Raw genomic sequence first — 16,930 nt, 5'->3', positions numbered from 1 at the left:
CTCCCAGGTTCAAGTGATTCTCTTGCCTCAGCTAGCTGGGATTACAGGCATGCGCCACCACGCCCAGCTAATTTTGGATTTTTAGTAACGACAGGTTTTCTCCATGTTGATCAGGCTGGTCATGAACTCCCAACCTCAGGTGATCCACGTGCCTTGACCTCCCAGAGTGCTGAGATTACAGGCGTGAGCCACTGCACCTGGCCAAAGTTAGAATTTTGTTTGTTTTTGAGATGGAGTCTTGCTCTGTTGCCCGGGCTGGAGTGCAGTAGCACGATCTTGGCTCACTGCAACTTCTGCTTTCCAGGTTCAAGCAATTCTCCTACCTCAGCTTCCCGAGTAGCTGGGATTACAGGTGCATGCCACCACGGCCTGGCTAATTTTTTTATTTTTAGTAGAGACAGGGTTTCGCAATTGATCCACCCACCTCAGCCTCCCAAAGTGCTGGGAATATAGGCGTGAACCCACTGCCAGCCGGATGGCTGTTTCGATTACAATTTTCTTTTTATAAAAGATCTGAGGTCAGATTTCAGTCAAGACGATTCACCACATCATTCAGAGACAACGTATTGCATTAGAGAACTGGAAGCCAAAAGCACACAAAGTAATGGAAGAAGACATTGATGTGATTAATTTTATGAAAACCAGGTGTTTAAAATACAGTTAAATCTACATAGACCGTCATAATGCCAGGTGCTTACCTTAAAAAACAAATGTCGGCTGGGGCGGAGGCTCACACCTGTAGTCCCAGCACTTCAGGAGGCTGAGGTGGGCAAATCATGAGATCAGGAGTTTGAGACCAGCCTGACCAACATGATGAAATCCCGTCTCTACTAAAAATACAAAAATTAGCCAGGCGTGACGGCTTGCACCTGTGGCCCCAGCTACTTGGGAGGCTGAGGCAGAAGAATCGCTTGAACCCGGGAGGTGGAGGTGGCTGTGAGCTGAGATCATGCCACTGCACTTCAGCCTGGTGACAGAGTGAGACTCCATCTTAAAAATAAAAATAAAAAAAGAAACAAATGTCTTCTTTGACCAAAAACAAAACAAAACAGCAGCAACAACAAAAACAACTGCTCCCAATTTCCTGAGATGACAAGTGGCTTTCAATAATACAGGTATGTAGCATGTAAAATCGAAGAAACAGATTTCCTCTCTACCTTCAAGTAAAAGAGCTGCTTTGAATAACTACTAGAAATGAATGTTTCTAGCATGTTTGAAAGGAACATGCTACAGAGAGATCGTGAAACATATTTTTAGATGTTTCCAATATGAGGTGTTTTTTACTTTGTTACCAAAAAAAAAAAGATGTTTGACCACAATAAACTTTTCTATGTACCTATTTTAAAACTTAGAAACAAAATTTTTATTTTCCAAGTGAAAAAGAAAATATGTCATTGAGTTTTGAACCCAGTTATGACAAGTATAAAACTGCCTTGTTGTTTAATGGGCAGAGCTTTAGTTCTGCAAGATGAAAGTTCTGAAGATTGATTGCAGGACCATGTGAAGGTACTTCACACTACTGAAGTGTGCACTTAAAACCGGTTAAGATGGTAAATTTTATGTTATGTGTACTTTACGGCAGTTTAAAAACAATATAAAACTCTAATACGTTCCAAATCAGTTTTCAAGAATAGCTGATGAACATGAAAGGAAATGGAGAATTATTAACCGATCTCATTCAAAATTTTTTGATCAGTTGATGGCTGGAATTGAAGACAAAAGTCGTGATTCATTAACTACGGCCAATGATGCCTGTCTGCCATTTGGAATCAGGCATCTTTGAAAATTATCTTACACAGCTCAACAGTTATTAAAACCGAGGATTCAAAGAAACTAAATTTAGAGGCAGGCTTCCATATTACAGTATTACAGTGGTAAATCCATAAAACAACAATAAAATATTTTCAATCACATGGCCCTAAAATACCAACAATTAATCTAATACTTGGTGATAAAAAAAATTTAGTGTTAATTAATTAAAGAAAAATTAATTCAAAATAGATTTATTTCATTTATTGTTTTTTTTTTTTTTGAGATGGAATCTCACTCTGTCACCCAGACTGCAGTCTCGGCTCACTGCAACCTCCCCCTCCTGGATTCAAGCGATTCTCCTGCCTCAGCCTCCTGAGTAACTGAGATTACAGGTACATACCACCATGCCTGGCTAATTTTTGTTATTTTTAGTAAAGACAGGTTTTCTCCAGGTTGATCAGGCTGGTCATGAACTCCCAACCGCAGGTGATCCACCTGCCTTGGCCTCCCAAAGTGCTGGGATTACAGGCGTGAGCCACCGTGCTCAGCCACTCAATCTTTTAAAAGTGTATTCTGTGCTGGTTTCTTGTAGGCATATCTATTATTATGATGGTAGAATGTAATATAAATTTGCATAAACACACACACACACATACACACGTGCACACAACACACCCTTAAAATACTCTCCTGATGGCGGTGCTCAGTGCAAATACTTTGAGCCCCTCACCTGGTTCAACTGCCTTCCCAAAGTGCTGGGATTACAGGTGTGAGCCACCGTGCCCTACAAGCCTGGGAATTCTTTTTTTTTTTTTTTTTTTGAGACAGCGTTTCGCTCTTGTTGCCCAGGCTGGAGCACAATGGTGTGGTTTCCGCTCACCACAACGTCCACCTGAGCCTGAGAGTTTTTAAACTTCTCTTCCTCTTCGTACTTTATCTAATCCACTAGTACTGTCAATTCCACCTTCAAAGAATATCTAGGGTCTGGTTATTTCTTACTGCTGGAAGAGCTCCCTCAACCCCATCACCTGCTGCTGATACCCCCACCTGGATGCTCTCTCCTGTGTGCTTCCCTACTCTATGTTCCACAAGTGGAGGTCAGAGAATTTTTTCAGCATGTTGGCGGGGAGCGTAGCTCATGCATGTAGTCCCAGCACTTTGGGAGGCTGAGGTGGGCAGATTGCTTGACCCCAGAATTCAAGTCCAGCCTGGGCAACATGGTGGAACACCATCTCTACAAAAATGCAAAAATTAGCCAGATGTGATGGTGTACACGTGTAGTACTAGCTACTCAGGGGGCTGAGGTCAGAGGATGACTTGAGCCTGGGGAGGCGGAGGTTGCAGTGAACCATGATTGAGCCACTGTACTTCAGCCTGCGCAACAGAACCAAACCCATTTCAAAAAACAAAAAAAGGCTGGGTGCACTGGCTCAAGCCTGTTATCCCAGCACTTCGGGAGGCGAGGTGGGCGGATCATGAGGTCAAGAGATAAAGACCATCCTGGCCAACATGGTGAAACCCTGTTTCTACTAAAAATAGAAAAATTAGTTGGGTGTGGTGGAGGTTGCAGTGAGCTGAGATCGAAACACTGTACTCCAGCCTGGCAACAGAGTGAGCTTGCAAAAATTTTTCCCATACTGTTGGTTGCTGGTTCACTCTCTTGATAGTTTCTTTTGCTCTTTAGTTTGTCAAAGAAGAAAAAGAAGAAAGAGGAGGAGGGTGCTGGGGGGAGGAGGAGGGGAGAAAGTCCCAGCTACTCAGGAGGCTGAGGCAGGAGATCGATTGAATCCTCGAAGCAGAAGTTGCAGTGAGCCAAGATCGTGCCACTGCACTCCAGCCTGGGCGAAAGAGTGAGAGTTCATCTCAAAAAAAAAAAAGAAAGTAGATCCAGCAAGGAGCCACCATGCCCCTTGGCAAAGATGTGGCAGGGTATGAGGCAAGGCAGAGAGAGAGTGGCACTCCTGCTAACTTTAACCCTGCCCCCCCCAACTCAACCACCACCTCCCTTGGCCCAGCCAGCGTCATCTCTCACCTGGACCCCAGCAAGAACCTCCTAATCTCTTCTCGTATTCCAGTCCTCTCTGGATCACTGTCCACACTCAGTGAGAGGGGTGCTTCTATCCCTCCGTGAGCTGTGAGCCCCATCACAGCAGTTGACAGCAGTTCACATGATTCTCAGCCTGGCCCACTCAGCCCCCTCGCTCCTCCTCCCCGGCCATCCCGTGCACACACACCTGCAAGTCAGCTCCTCTGATCCCTCCTGGTTCTCAGACTCCTGCCCAATTTCTGTACCTTTGCCCCACCCTGGGTTAGTAGGGTGGACGCTGTCAGCTCTCTGGGACCTTGGTGGACAGCTCCCGATGGGTTGACGACTCCATCTTTCTAACACCTGCCTCTCTCTGCCTGAGAGTCCTCTGTGGCTACAGTAGGGCAGCCAGCTGGCTCAGGTGCACGTTGGAAGTACTATGAGATCCATGCTCTCCTAAGAGCATCCTTCAGCCATGAGCAGAATTTGGAGATAAGCACCTCACTCCTCACTGTGGTGGGATGCTCCTTAAGTGTGTCCCTCAGGGGAGCCCCAGCAAGACAGAGCTTCCATTGCCCATGGCAGAAAGTCTCCCACAGACATTCCTTTTACTCTCTCCCTTCCCCATCCTGTGTCTGAGTTTACTTCCCAGATGAATTCCTCACGTACAAACTGTCTCAGGGTAAGCTTTTCGGGGAACCTTTGTGAAGATGGTTAGATTTCCCTGTGACATGCTTGATAGAACTAGGTACTTTTTTTTTTTCAGACAGGGTCTTGCTCTGTCACCCAGGCTGGATGGAGTAAAGTGGCACGATCACCTCTCACTCTAGCCTTTACCTCCTGGGCTCAAGCAATCCTCCCACCTCAGCCTCCCAAAGAGCTGGGACCACAGGCATGTGCCACCATGCCCTGGCTAATTTTTTGTAGAGACATGGACCTCCTATTTTGCCTAGGCTGTTCTTGAACTCCTGGCCTCAAGTGATCCTCCTGCCTTAGCCTCCCAAAGTGTTGGGATTTCAGGCATGAGCCACAGCACCTGGCAGCACCTCTTATTCACAGCATGATACATACTTTGTAATAATAAGCATTACAATTGCTTTTCAAATATCTGTCTCTCCAGTAGATTCTAAACTCCCTGAGAGCAAAGTCCAGTCTGTTCTGCTCTTCACTACATTCACAGGCCCCAGCACCCTGTATGAAAGCTGCTAATACTCGGTCGCTACTTGATTAATGAAAAGAATGACTTGGGCCCAGAACTAAGTCTGCTTTCATCCACTTCCTCTCTGTGAGACTTGGGGGTAGAGATCACATGACCTCTTTAAGTGCCAATTCTTTTTAAAGCGAAGCTTATAAATAATGTTGACCACCCAGGGCTGACACAGGATGAAATGAAGTCATGTACAAAGAATTCAGTAGACGGCGCATGCTCAACACAGGCATGTGCTACATAACATTTTAGCCAAGGACAGACTACCTACAGGACGGTGGTCCCATAGGATTTTAATAAATGTAGGCCAGGCACGTAGGCTCTCGCCTGTAATCCCAGCACCGTGGGAGGCCCAGGAGGGCAGATCACTTGAGGTCAGGAGTATGAGACCATCTGGACAACATGGTGAAACCCCATCTCTACTAAAAATACAAAAATTAGCTGGGTGTGGTGGCGGGTGCCTATAATCCCAGCTAGTTGGGAGGCTGAGGCAGGAGAATTGCCTGAACCTGGGAGGTAGAGGTTGCAGTGAGCCAAGATCATGCCACTGCACTCCAGCCTTGGTGACAAGAGCAAAACTCCGTCTCAAAAAAAAAAAATTATAATAAGTGTTATTATGCACTTGTCAAAACCCTTGGAACTGTATGACACAAAGAGTGAACCTTAATGTAAATTCTAGATTATAGTTAATAACAGTGTATCAATGTTGGTTATTGATTGTAAGAAATGTACTACATGTAAGATGTTAATAGCAGAAACCAAGGAGGGGTAGGTGAGAGAGCAGTGGAGGGGTGTATGGAATTCTGTGTATTTTTTGCTCAATTATTCTGTAAATGTAAAACTGTACTAAAGTAAAGCTTATTAATTGTTTTTTATAAAGATTACAATGCTGTATCTTTACTCTGCCTTTTCTGTGTTTAGATTTGTTTAGATACACAAAACCATTGTACCATTACAGCATTGGGGATGGTAACATGCTGTACAGGTGTCCAGCCTTGGAGCAATGAGCCTGCATTGTACAGCCTAGGGGTGTACTAGGCTGCGTATTGTGTAAGTGGACTTTATCATCTTCATACAACAACGAAATCGACTTACAACAAATTTCTCAGAGCGTATCCCCGTTGTTAAGTAACGCATGACTGTAGCTGGTAACTGTCGTTACCATCCTCGGGTCCAAAATAGACCTGCACAGCAGGGCACCCGAGGAGCCGGAGAGTGCCTGGAGGCGGAGCATCGGAGACAAACGGGAGGAGGGCTGGCACATCCTGGAGATGCAGACATCTGTGCAGGGGCAGTTTTTACCTGCTCTGTTCACAAGTGGGGCATGACATTGAAGTGTTCTTGGACAAATGGACACTGCTCTCTGAATGGGGGTGCAGCGTCTCCAACTCAGTGACAGAGATAGTGCGAGGTTGGGTGTGGTATGTACAAGGCTCAGAGCGGAGGCAAGAGTGTTGGGAGACTCCCCAGAGAGAAGGTGGGAGGTTTGCCCACTTTCCAACACCCTCTGTCTTGAAACTCGTGGAGCATGCCTCGATGGCCTCTCCCTCAGCTCAGGGCACATTTAATGGCACAAAAGCGACACCTTAGTATTTGTCCAGTGACTGTTCTCAAGCTTAACTGTTAGAGAAGTGACCAAAGGTCCATGACATCTAATAATCTGCCAATTTGCTCGAGGTGTGGGTTTGAATTGCATCAGATTGGTATAAGGAATAAATCAGCACGCACTTGTGAACAAACCTAGTCAACAGCTGGGCATCCACCCTCGGTGTGGATTTGTAATGTTTTATTTATAGTTGTGTGTGCAGTGACTCTCATTAAGCGTCTACCGGGATCTTTAGTTCAGTAGGTTCAGTAAGACTTTACTGTTTTTTACCCTCACTTATTATCATTACAATATTGCATAGGTACAAATAGGCACATTTATACCTATTTGTATATACTTACATTGTTAGAGCATTTTATTACATGTTCTGTTTATATTATTATGTATCATATTGTTAAGGCGTTTTGCTACACTAGGACGTTGAAGATTTCTAAAGACCTTCACACTCAATCTTTATGGATATCAAGGCTTTTCTCTGTCATTTATTTATTTACTTATTTTTGAGATGGAGTCTCGCTCTGCTACCCAGGCTGGAGTGCAGTGGCTCCATCTCGGCTCACTGCAACCTCTGCCTCCCAGGTTCAAGCAATTCTCCTGCCTCAGCCTCCCAAGTAGCTGGGATTATGGGTGCCTGCTACCATGCCTAGCTAATTTTTGTGTTTTCAGTAGAGACGGGGTTTCACCATGGCCAGGCTGGTCTTGAACTCCTGACTTCAAGTGATCTGCCCACCTCGGCCTCCCAAAGTGCTGGGATTATAGGCCTGAAGCACCCCACCTGACCTTCATCTACCATTTAAAATTGGCCAGCCTGACTCAATATGGGAGGAGTATCGGTCTCCAGTGTAACCCAAAACAGTTCTAGCTAACCCTTTCCTGCCTGCTTGGCTTATGAGTGGCCTTAGCAGCAGAACTGATTGCTGACATAGTTTGGCTTTGTGTCCCCAGCCAAATCTCATGTCGAAATGTAATTCCTAGTGTTGGAGGTAGGAGTCTGGAGGGAGATGATTGCATCATGGGGGTGAATTTCCCCTGTGGTACTGTTGTGGAGATGGTGAGGTTTTGTGAGTTCTGGTTGTTGAAAAGTGTGCGGCGCCTCCCCTCCTCGTGCTCTGGTGTGAAGTGTTGGCGCTGCCTTTGTCTGCCACCATGACTGTAAGTTACCTGAGGCCTCCCCAGAAGCTGATATACACGCTTCCTGTATAGCATGCAGAACTGTGAGCCAATTAAACCCCTTTTCTTTATAAATTACTCAGTCTCAGGCATTTCTTTATAGCAATATGAGAATGAACTAACACATTCACCACTAAACCATTAAAGTGTTTTCTCTATTATCACTCTTTTTTTTTTTGAGGCGAGTCTTGCTCTCTCGCCCAGGCTGGAGTGCAGTGGCATGATCTGCAACCTCCACCTCCTGGGTTCAAGCAATTCTCCCACCTCCACCTCCCAAGTAGCTGGGATTACCAGCATGCACCACTATGCTCTACTAATATTTGTATTTTAGTAGAGATGGGGTTTCACTGTTTTGGCCAGGCTTGTCTCAAACTCCTGACCTCAAGTGACCTGCCTACCTCAGCCTCACAAAGTGCTGGGATTAGAGGCGTGAGCCAGCGATGCCTGGCATTTTCTCTACTATCTTTCTGATCCATGCTGTACATGGGCAGGGTGTGGTGGACATCTGTCCTACTTGCTGCCCAGCATCCCTGACCTCTTTTAATAAAGAGAACCGCCCGATGTGGTGGCGCGTGGCTGTAGTCCCAGCTACTTGGGAGGCTGAGGTGGGTGGATCGCCTGACCCCAGGAGTTCTGGGCTGTAGTGCGCTATGCTGATCAGGTGTCCACACGAAGTTCGGCATCAATATGGTGACCTCCTGGGAGCAGGGGACCACCAGGTTGCCTAAGGAGGAGTGAACTGGCCCAGGTAGGAAACGGAGCAGGTCAAAACTCCTGTGCTGATCAGTAGTGGGATCGCACCTGTGAATAGCCACTGCACTCCAGCCTGGGCAACATAGTGATACCCCATCTCTAAAAATAAAATAAAGGGAACCATGATTTCTTTTAGAGACCCAAGTCTCTAAGTTTTCTTAGGCCTGGCCAATAAGCAACAAAAAAGAGGTCAATGGAACAGCCAACCTGAGAATAAAGCCAACAGGGAGAAAAACAGAGCTGAGATGTGGAGAAGGCCAGTTCATATAATGTTATTAATCTCCTGGATCAAGCTATGCCTGACTGGACCTTTCCACTATCAGTTTCATGAGTTAATTAAATCTGTTTTTTGATTGAATCAGTCTGGGTTGGATTTCTGTCTTTTTCAGAAAACAGAAAGAGTCCTGACAAGCCTGGACTTAAAAGGGCTGGCATGTGGCTTGAAGGATTTAAGCAGACAATAAATAGTCAGGAGACCCAAAGGTAGCTGCTGGCCACTGGCATTATACGTATATGTGTAATTAGCCTTTTGTCACTGTCTTCTACAGCCATTTCAAAGACACATGGATAACAGCCAGTTATTTACATTAAGGAATCAGTTTTAATTCCTCTCCATGAAGACCCTGCAGCTCACTCCATAGGACTGTTTATGATTTATCTTTCATCCCAGGTTGCCTATAACTGAAAGGCCACACGCTTAGGAGCCAGAGGATCCTGGCCCTGCCATATACTAACGGTGTGACATTGGTTAATTTACTTAGCCTGATTCTGATTTCCTTGTACATGCAATAATTTTGTCTACATTCTAGGTTTCCATAAAGATTCAAATGGATACATAAAGAGCCTTAGTTTGTAGCATGTAGCTGACCCTCCAAAAGAAGTAGCTGGTTATAATACTGGCCACATGACTGAGCCCTCTTGAAGTGCTAGGCCCTGGACTAAGGGTTTTTACAGGCATTATTTCATGCAGTCCTCTGAACTATCCTGGGAGGTATGCCCTCCTGTGCTCCCCAGGGGGAAGGTACTGCGTTAAGTCCTTCACATAAGAAGGTATCATTAAATCCTCACCACGGTGGGAGTACAAAGAGTTCAAGGAGTGTGACCAAGGCTGTGCAGCTCTATTCCCTATGCCCTTGCTCCATTGCTGGGCACCACTGCCCCTCCAAACAGGGCAGTCACTGAGATGATGGTGGGACAGTGTGACGTTCCTTGGGCTCCGTCTGCCTCAAGGCATAAACAGAGAGCAGAATCCAGGCAATGGAATGGAACCCTATCTACATTTGGGAGTAGTTTTGTGGTGAGGAGAACCTCACGAACAAGTACAGAGCCAAGGCAGGCGTTACCGACCACCAGGCTGCAGCCTGCCACAGCATCTGGAAGGGACAAGCCAGCAGCATACTGCAACGTTCCCGACCCTGCTAAGGACTCTTACTGGCTCCTGGGATGGGGATCTCGGCTCTGGGATGTCAGATGTTACAGTGAATCCCAAGTTTCTCTTCAAAGCATCAGTATTCAGTCTCTTACTCTTTAATTCTCTATTTTAAAGTTTAACTTCCTTGTCATTCCAGTAAACAATCTTCTCCACTAGTTCTAATCACTAATTCACATCTGCTCCCAGTCTCCCTCCTCCTCCATCCTGACTCATCTAGGTCACCTGATCACCCCTGGCTACCTGCTCTGACATGCTGGTTACCGTCCTTCCCACCCTGCCACTCCAGCTCGGACCCCTGCTCTTTTTAAAAATAGCCAATCAGGATTAGTATAGCTTGTGCGGTCTAACCCTAACCAATAGGGGACTGACACAGCAGTAGGGATGACCCCATCAGGCATAAGTATTCTTTCCCCGCTAGTCCCAGTGTGCAGCGGACAGGCCATCATTACTCTGTCCATGTGCCCTGCACCCTTCGATAGAAGTAAACTGCCTTGCTGAGAGGACTTATCTTCAAGCGCTATTTCTTTTGTAGCATCGAAATTTTACTTACAACACCAGGGCAAACCCAGCCGCATTCCTGACCCTGCGAAGGACTCTCACTAGCTCCTGGGATGGGGATCTGGGCTCTGGGATGTGGGGAAAACCCAGATGGGGTTGTCGCCAACAGGAAGTGACTGCTGGTTCTCATGGAAGCTGGTATCTGGGATTAGCAGAGTCATTGCCAAGGACAGTGAGCCTGCGTCCCAGCCTGTCAGCTAGGAAGTGCCAAGCAAGTGACCAGCAACAAAAGGTGCAGCCATGAGCGAGGTTTTCCACTGGGAAATGGGAGGCCTTCCTGGAGCTGATCAACTTGTTCATACTGTGGAGCTGACTGTAACCAACACAACAACGCGGAAAGTAATGACCTACAAGATATTCTTGGTGTACTTTTCCCATAGAAATATACTATGTATCAAGCTAAGTAAATGTCTGGAAAGCTGGAAAGCCCCCAAAACTGGTAGAAGCAGCTTATTTTCTTTATTTTTTAAAAAACTATTTCACAAAAAGAGCTAGAGAAAAGCCATATTTCTTGGATTTAATTTTGTTCACGCAAATTTTCTTTTTTTAAAAAAAGAACAAACTGGCACCATCTAATCTAAGGTAACCATGAAACTGTCACAGTGACTCTTTTAAAAGTTGTCTGTAATTGTGTGACTTGGAAAATTAATTTCTTTCCAGATGAAGAAACCCAAGGCAGGTCTTATGAGTGAAAATTATTGGTAACCCCCTCAGGAGGCAGCTCGAACAATGAGAAGGGCGGGAGGACCGTGTGGGACCTGCAGGCAAACACAGGGCTGCCTGCAACTTGCCTCAAATAGAAAATAGACGTTAACAACAGCTCCCCCCTCCCAGTCCCCCCCTCCGCCAGGCCCCTGTCTGGAAGGCTCTGTGGGGAAACAAGTACTGTGGCAGGATACTACCCCAGAGCCACTCTGGAGATGGTCAAGAGCCCTGGGGCAGTTGGAGAGAAACGAAATCCCCCCCACCCCACCTCCTCTATCCCACCTCTGGGGAACAGGTTCACCCACTAGACTCGCCTCCGCATGCTGATGCCCTTTTCCTTTGCTCTGCTGAAAAAGTCAAACCAGTTACTGTTTTGGTTCTTTTTTAAAGGTCTTTGAAGAATGACACATATTACACGAGCTTTATTTGGAGGAGTCATTGGCGAGGTAATGTGCTCTTCACCATGGACAAGCTTTGACTCTGAAGCGTGAAGGACCAGGGCTCGAATCACAGCTTGGTCACTTGCTGTCTGGGTGACCTTCGCCTTTCTGAGCTCCGCAGGGTAAGAGACTTAGAAACATCGGCTTCCATCCCCTTCAGGCCATGAGAAGGCAGGTGGCTGGCTGCACATCACCAGGTTCACCTGAGACGCTGGAAAAGCAGGGGGGTAGGGAGGAGTAAGAGAGAGAAGGGGGGAGGAAAATACCCGAGACGACATTGATCCCAAATTGTACCTTTTGAACTATCTTAGTAACTTGCACCCCAATGGCACAGCTCATCTTAACACAGATTCCCGCACCCCGCACCACCACACCTTCCCCCACCTCGTGCGCTCCCAAACGCTTCACATGAAATCAACATGGCAAAGTCACACCCTCAAACTGAAACGGTTTTCCAATTTTGGAAGCCTGACTAGCCATAAAAAGGTTTTGTTTTCTTCTTTTCCCCCTCCTTCCCTGGCTCAGACACCGCCCCCTCCCCCGCCCCCACCTCCTCCCCACTCCCAGGAGCGGATCGGCGCAGGCGGCGGAACCTGCGGGCTTGTTTACCAGCGGCTGCTCGCGGCGCTGCCCGGCACCGCCCCCTGCCGGCGGGAGTCGGAGCTGGTCCCGCGTGCGGGCCGGCCGCTGCGGGCCGATGACCCAACGCCGCAGGCATCCGAGGATAACCTTTCCCCTTTCTTTCCAAGACCAAATAAGGGGGGCTCTTCCCTTGGCGCGCCGGGCCCGCGGCGGTTAGGCCAAGGGGCGTGGAAAGGATGATCCGGGAACGAAGCTGACAGTCGGCAAAACAACCGACCACATTGTTCCCGCGGCGCCCGGCCTCCCCCTCCTCCTGCGGGCCCGGCCCGTGCCCACCCTGCAGCCGCCGGCGCGCGGAGCCGGGCGGGATCGGCGCGAACCCGGACCACGCCGGCAGCCCTGCCAAGCCCTCCGGCCCCTTCCCCCCCGAAAAGAAGTGCAGGGCAGGGTGCCCGCGGGCCCTCGCCCCAGTGCAGACCCTCCAGGCCCGCAGGGCAGCAGACCTGGAACCCTGGCGAGGGCCAGGCCCGACCGCCTGGCCTCAGAACCCTGGCATCGCCCTGAGGGAGGGAGTCACTGGTGGTTGACAGTGTTTGGTAACCACAGAAACCGAGATCTGACCTATATTTTCCAACATGGCCTCAACTCTAGCTTTCCTTCTAGAAATCAAAGTGAGAGGATCTGACTTGCTGCTAATTTTCTTCCTGCTTTATATTCCAAAAGCCACCTGGAAGGCTGGGAGAGTCAGGAAAGCTCGCTGGCGGTGTGGATGGCGGGAGAGGGTCCCCGGGGCTCCAGTTAGGAGGCAGGGACTGTCCCCCTGCCCACCAGCGGCCGGTGCATTTCTGGAGGGCAGTTGGATATTTATCAGGATTTAAAATAAGTGCACTGTTTGATGATTTCATTCTGCTTGCCGTGTTTATCCTAAGTAGATGCTGAGAAGGCTGCACAAAGATAGACATTCTAAACACAGAGGACGGCCACAGTCCTGCTTGACAGTAACGGTAGTTGGCCTAACTGAGCATTTACTAAGTGCTAGAAACTGTTCTAAACATTTTACAAATAGCTACTCACAACACATCTCTATGCCTCGGGGACTGTATTGTGTGTGTGTGTGTGTGTGTGTGTGTGTGTGAGTGACAGAGCCTCACTGTCACCCAGGCTAGAGTGCAATGGCATAATCTCAGCTCACTGCAACCTCTGCCTCCCGGGTTCAAGTGATTCTCCTGCTTCAGCCTCCTGAGTAGCTGGAACTACAGGTGTGCATCACCACACCCAGCTAATTTTTTGTATTTTTAGCAGAGACGGGGTTTCACCATTTTAGCCAGGGTGGTCTCAAACTCCTAATCTCGTGATCCGCCTCTCTCGGTCTTCCAAAGTGCTAGGATTACAGTCATGAGCCACCGTGCCTGGCCAGGGACCGTATTGTTAATACAGTCAGCCCTCCGTATGTGTGGATTCAAGCAATTGTGCATGGAAAATAATTTTTTTTTAATTCTGCAAAGTTCCAAAAAGCAAAACCTGAATTCGCCATGCCCAAGTACTACTACATTGAATCCAGGAGAATGAAATGAACTGTTGGCATTGTATGGGGTATTAAAAGTAATCCAGAGGGCCAAGCATGGTGGCTTACGCCTGTAATCCCAGCACTTCGGGAGGCCAAGGCCAACAGATCACAAGGTCAGGAGCTTGAGACGAGCCTGGCCAATATGGTGAAACCCCGTCTCTACTAAAAATACAAAAATTAGCCTGTCATGATGGCACGTGCTTGTAGTCCCAGCTACTAAGGAGACTGAGGCAGGAGAATTGTTTGAACCTGGGAGGCAGAGGTTGCAGTGAGCCAAGATTGCGCCACTGCAGCACTCCAGCCTGGGTGACAGAGTGAGACTGTGTCTCAAAATAAATAAATAAATAAATAAATAAAAAGATATATAATGAATCCAGAGAAGATTTAAAGTATACAGTAGGACATGTGCAGGTTATATACAAATATCACACCATTTTATACAAGGGACTTGAACATCTGTGGGTTTTGGTATGGGACTCCTGGAACCAATTCCCGTTAATACCGAGGGACAACTGCACCTCCACTTAATAGAGCAGGAGCCTACTCAGAGAGGCCAGGATTCTGCTGACCATCACTCAGCCGGGAATGGCAGAGCCAGGACTGATGCTACGCTCTGAGGATCCAGAGTCTGAGCCCTTGACCGCAACACTAAATGTTTATCGATGGGGATTTGATTAATTTAGAGTACATCCGTATAATGGAATATTCTCTGGCCGCTTAAATGGCGATGCAGATTGGGAATAATTGGCATGGAAAAGTGTCCATGCTGTATTGTTGAGTAAAAACAGCTGGTTATACAAGCGTGTGCCCACAGGATCCCGCAGCTATGCAGAAGGGAGCCTACGGCTGTGTTAACCGCGGTCACCTTTGGGCAGTAGAATTTCAGGTGGCTAATTTTACAGGTATGTTTTCTACACTGTTGCACTTTTTTTTTCTTGTTGTTAATCACAGTCCAGGCTTTGCTCAAATCTCACGTTCTTCACATAAGCCTTTCCTGATCCCCAAAATTGGAAGCTACAGCTCCCCGTGCTCCTGACAAGTGGAAACCTGTGCTGGAAAGTTACTCAGCAGCACGAGCATGTACCTGTGTTGTCAGCTAAACTGTGAACTCGAGAGGGAGGGACAGATTGTTTCATCTTTTTCGGTATGCTCCTTTGTACGTTACGTGGTGCTTTACCCACTGCAGGATTCAAATATGTATCAGTAATGTGGTATAACTCAATGACGATGGAGCAGTGCACAGAAAAATTCATTGCATTATTAGTTGTTTGAGAGCTGCTTCCATTAGCTAGGTGGTAAGTTCCTTGGGGACAAAAATGTACCTGACCCTTTCCTGTCCTGGCACTAGGGCAGTGCCTGCACACAGTAGGTGCTCCATAAATGTTTGCTAAGTAATTAAGCCGAGGCTGCTCTGCTCCAAGCAGCCACCCTTCTTGAGGAATCAAAATGAGAGCTTCTTTGCTTTTGTCAGGCACCTCTGTCTGTCAAATGATTAGTCACCTATATGAACCAGACTCCTCAGCTTCATATAGGTGACTATGGTTAACATAGCAGAAAAGGGAAGCTCTTGAAATGGATGGGAAGGCAGGAGAAGAAGGCTTGGAAATTGGGCAGGAAATGAAGGCAGGCAGGCAAGAGGAAGACCCAGCCAAAGTCATGCCAGGGAGGGGCGGCTGACTCTGACACCCTTGGGCACTGCCACCTCCCCCATTACATCTCCCCCACCCCGCCATGGCCAGATGCTCCTGCAGTACATGGATTCTGTCTTGTTCCTGTGTCTTGGGTCACTGGCCTGAGAGTCAAGGCCTCAGAAGGAGGATCAGGCGGCTAAACCCGGGTGCCGTGCGTGGTGGTTGGGCTGGGAAACATTTAACAGCTTGCTCACGAGTGGGGAAAGCCCTGAGTTGTAGCATTTGCTGACTTCCATGGTGAAGACATTCTCACTGTCACTTATTTTTATTTGCCAACCATTTAACAGCCCGCTCAAACAATTCCTGATAATTTAAAAGTTGATGCTGTTGGGCTTGTGAGCAGTGCTCCAGCATAGTTCTATGTGTACCCCATTGTCTGAGATTCCTACAGTAGGGAAAACCCCCTGGAAAGGAGGCGGGAAGGATGCCACGTAGCCGCATAAATCCAGCACATGTCTGTATCTGGAAGCAATCCAGGGTATTGCGGCAGGGGCGCTATCCACCCCAAAGTGTGCTAGCCCATCTACTTGTTAACAGGAGCTTTCAGAGATAATACCCAAAGGAAGGTGAACGATGAAATTTAAGATTGTGGGACAGGGCAGCAGGGGAGATGTTTGAAGGCAGAGGTGGATGAGGGAGAGATGTTTAGATCTGTGCCTTTCAGATCGAACAGTGTCCCTGCTATACCTCCAAGAACAAAGACCCTGGTTGGGTGCGGTAGCACACACCTATAATCCCCCCACTTTGGGAGGCCGAGGCGGGCGGATCACGAGATCAAGAGATGGAGACCATCCTGGCCAATATGGTGAAAGCTTGTCTCTACTAAAAATACAAAAATTATCTGGGTGTGGTGGTGTGCACCTGTAGTCCCAGCTACTTGGGAGGCTGAGGCAGGAGAATCACTTGAATCCAGGAGGCAGAGGTTGCAGTGAGCCGAGATCGCAACACTGCACTCCAGCCTGGTGACAGAGTGAGACTCTGTCTCAAAAAGAAAAAAAGTGAGGGTGGGGAATGGGCTGGTTCTTGGACAAAGAGGGCAAGATATGCCAATGTTCATTTTCATCATGATCTGGAACCTTAAGAGGTGTAAGAACATAGTAGGAAGTGGGGTGTGATGTGAGTCTGCAAGTGCACCCCAAGGGTGAGGGATCTCAGACAATGGCTGCTGGGAAGATAAGGCTAGAAGAAACCATGCTCTGTGTCCTGTCCTCTCTCACAGGCTAACCATGTTCAGTGCTGGGTTCTACACTGAGTCATCTAATCTTTCCATCAGAGAAGCGCAGTGAAAAGGCCCCCTGTGGAGGATGCCTCCCTGGCCTTCCACCTCTGGTTCCACTTTTTGTTGTTGTTTTGTTTTGAGACGGAGTCTTGCTCTGTTGCCCAGGCTGGAGCGCAGTGGCTCAATCTTGGCTCACTGCAACCTCCACCTCCGAGGTTCAAG

At 47.7% G+C, this 16,930-nt stretch overlaps 2 protein-coding genes across 2 annotated transcripts in view; both read right to left on the bottom strand.

Moving 5' to 3' along the window:
* Positions 1 to 16,930, bottom strand: part of IGF1R (insulin like growth factor 1 receptor) — a 495,490-nt gene that overhangs the window by 439,450 nt on the left and 39,110 nt on the right. The gene's annotated exons all lie outside the window — the stretch shown is intronic.
* LOC144576849 (uncharacterized) overlaps positions 10,942 to 16,930 on the bottom strand; it is a 29,931-nt gene continuing 23,942 nt past the window's right edge. Inside the window, exons 2-3 of the mRNA XM_078329207.1 lie at positions 12,259 to 12,734; positions 10,942 to 11,860 (exon numbers count right to left, since the gene is read on the bottom strand). Of these exons, the coding sequence (XP_078185333.1) occupies positions 11,781 to 11,860; positions 12,259 to 12,734 (556 nt within the window). The 3' untranslated portion in view covers positions 10,942 to 11,780. The remainder of the gene's footprint in view (positions 11,861 to 12,258; positions 12,735 to 16,930) is intronic.

Source organism: Callithrix jacchus, chromosome 6 (genome assembly GCF_049354715.1).
Source record: "Callithrix jacchus isolate 240 chromosome 6, calJac240_pri, whole genome shotgun sequence".
Lineage (NCBI taxonomy): Eukaryota > Metazoa > Chordata > Mammalia > Primates > Cebidae > Callithrix > Callithrix jacchus.
Note: the sequence above shows the minus strand (reverse complement) of the source record. Positions and strands in the feature narration are given on the sequence as shown.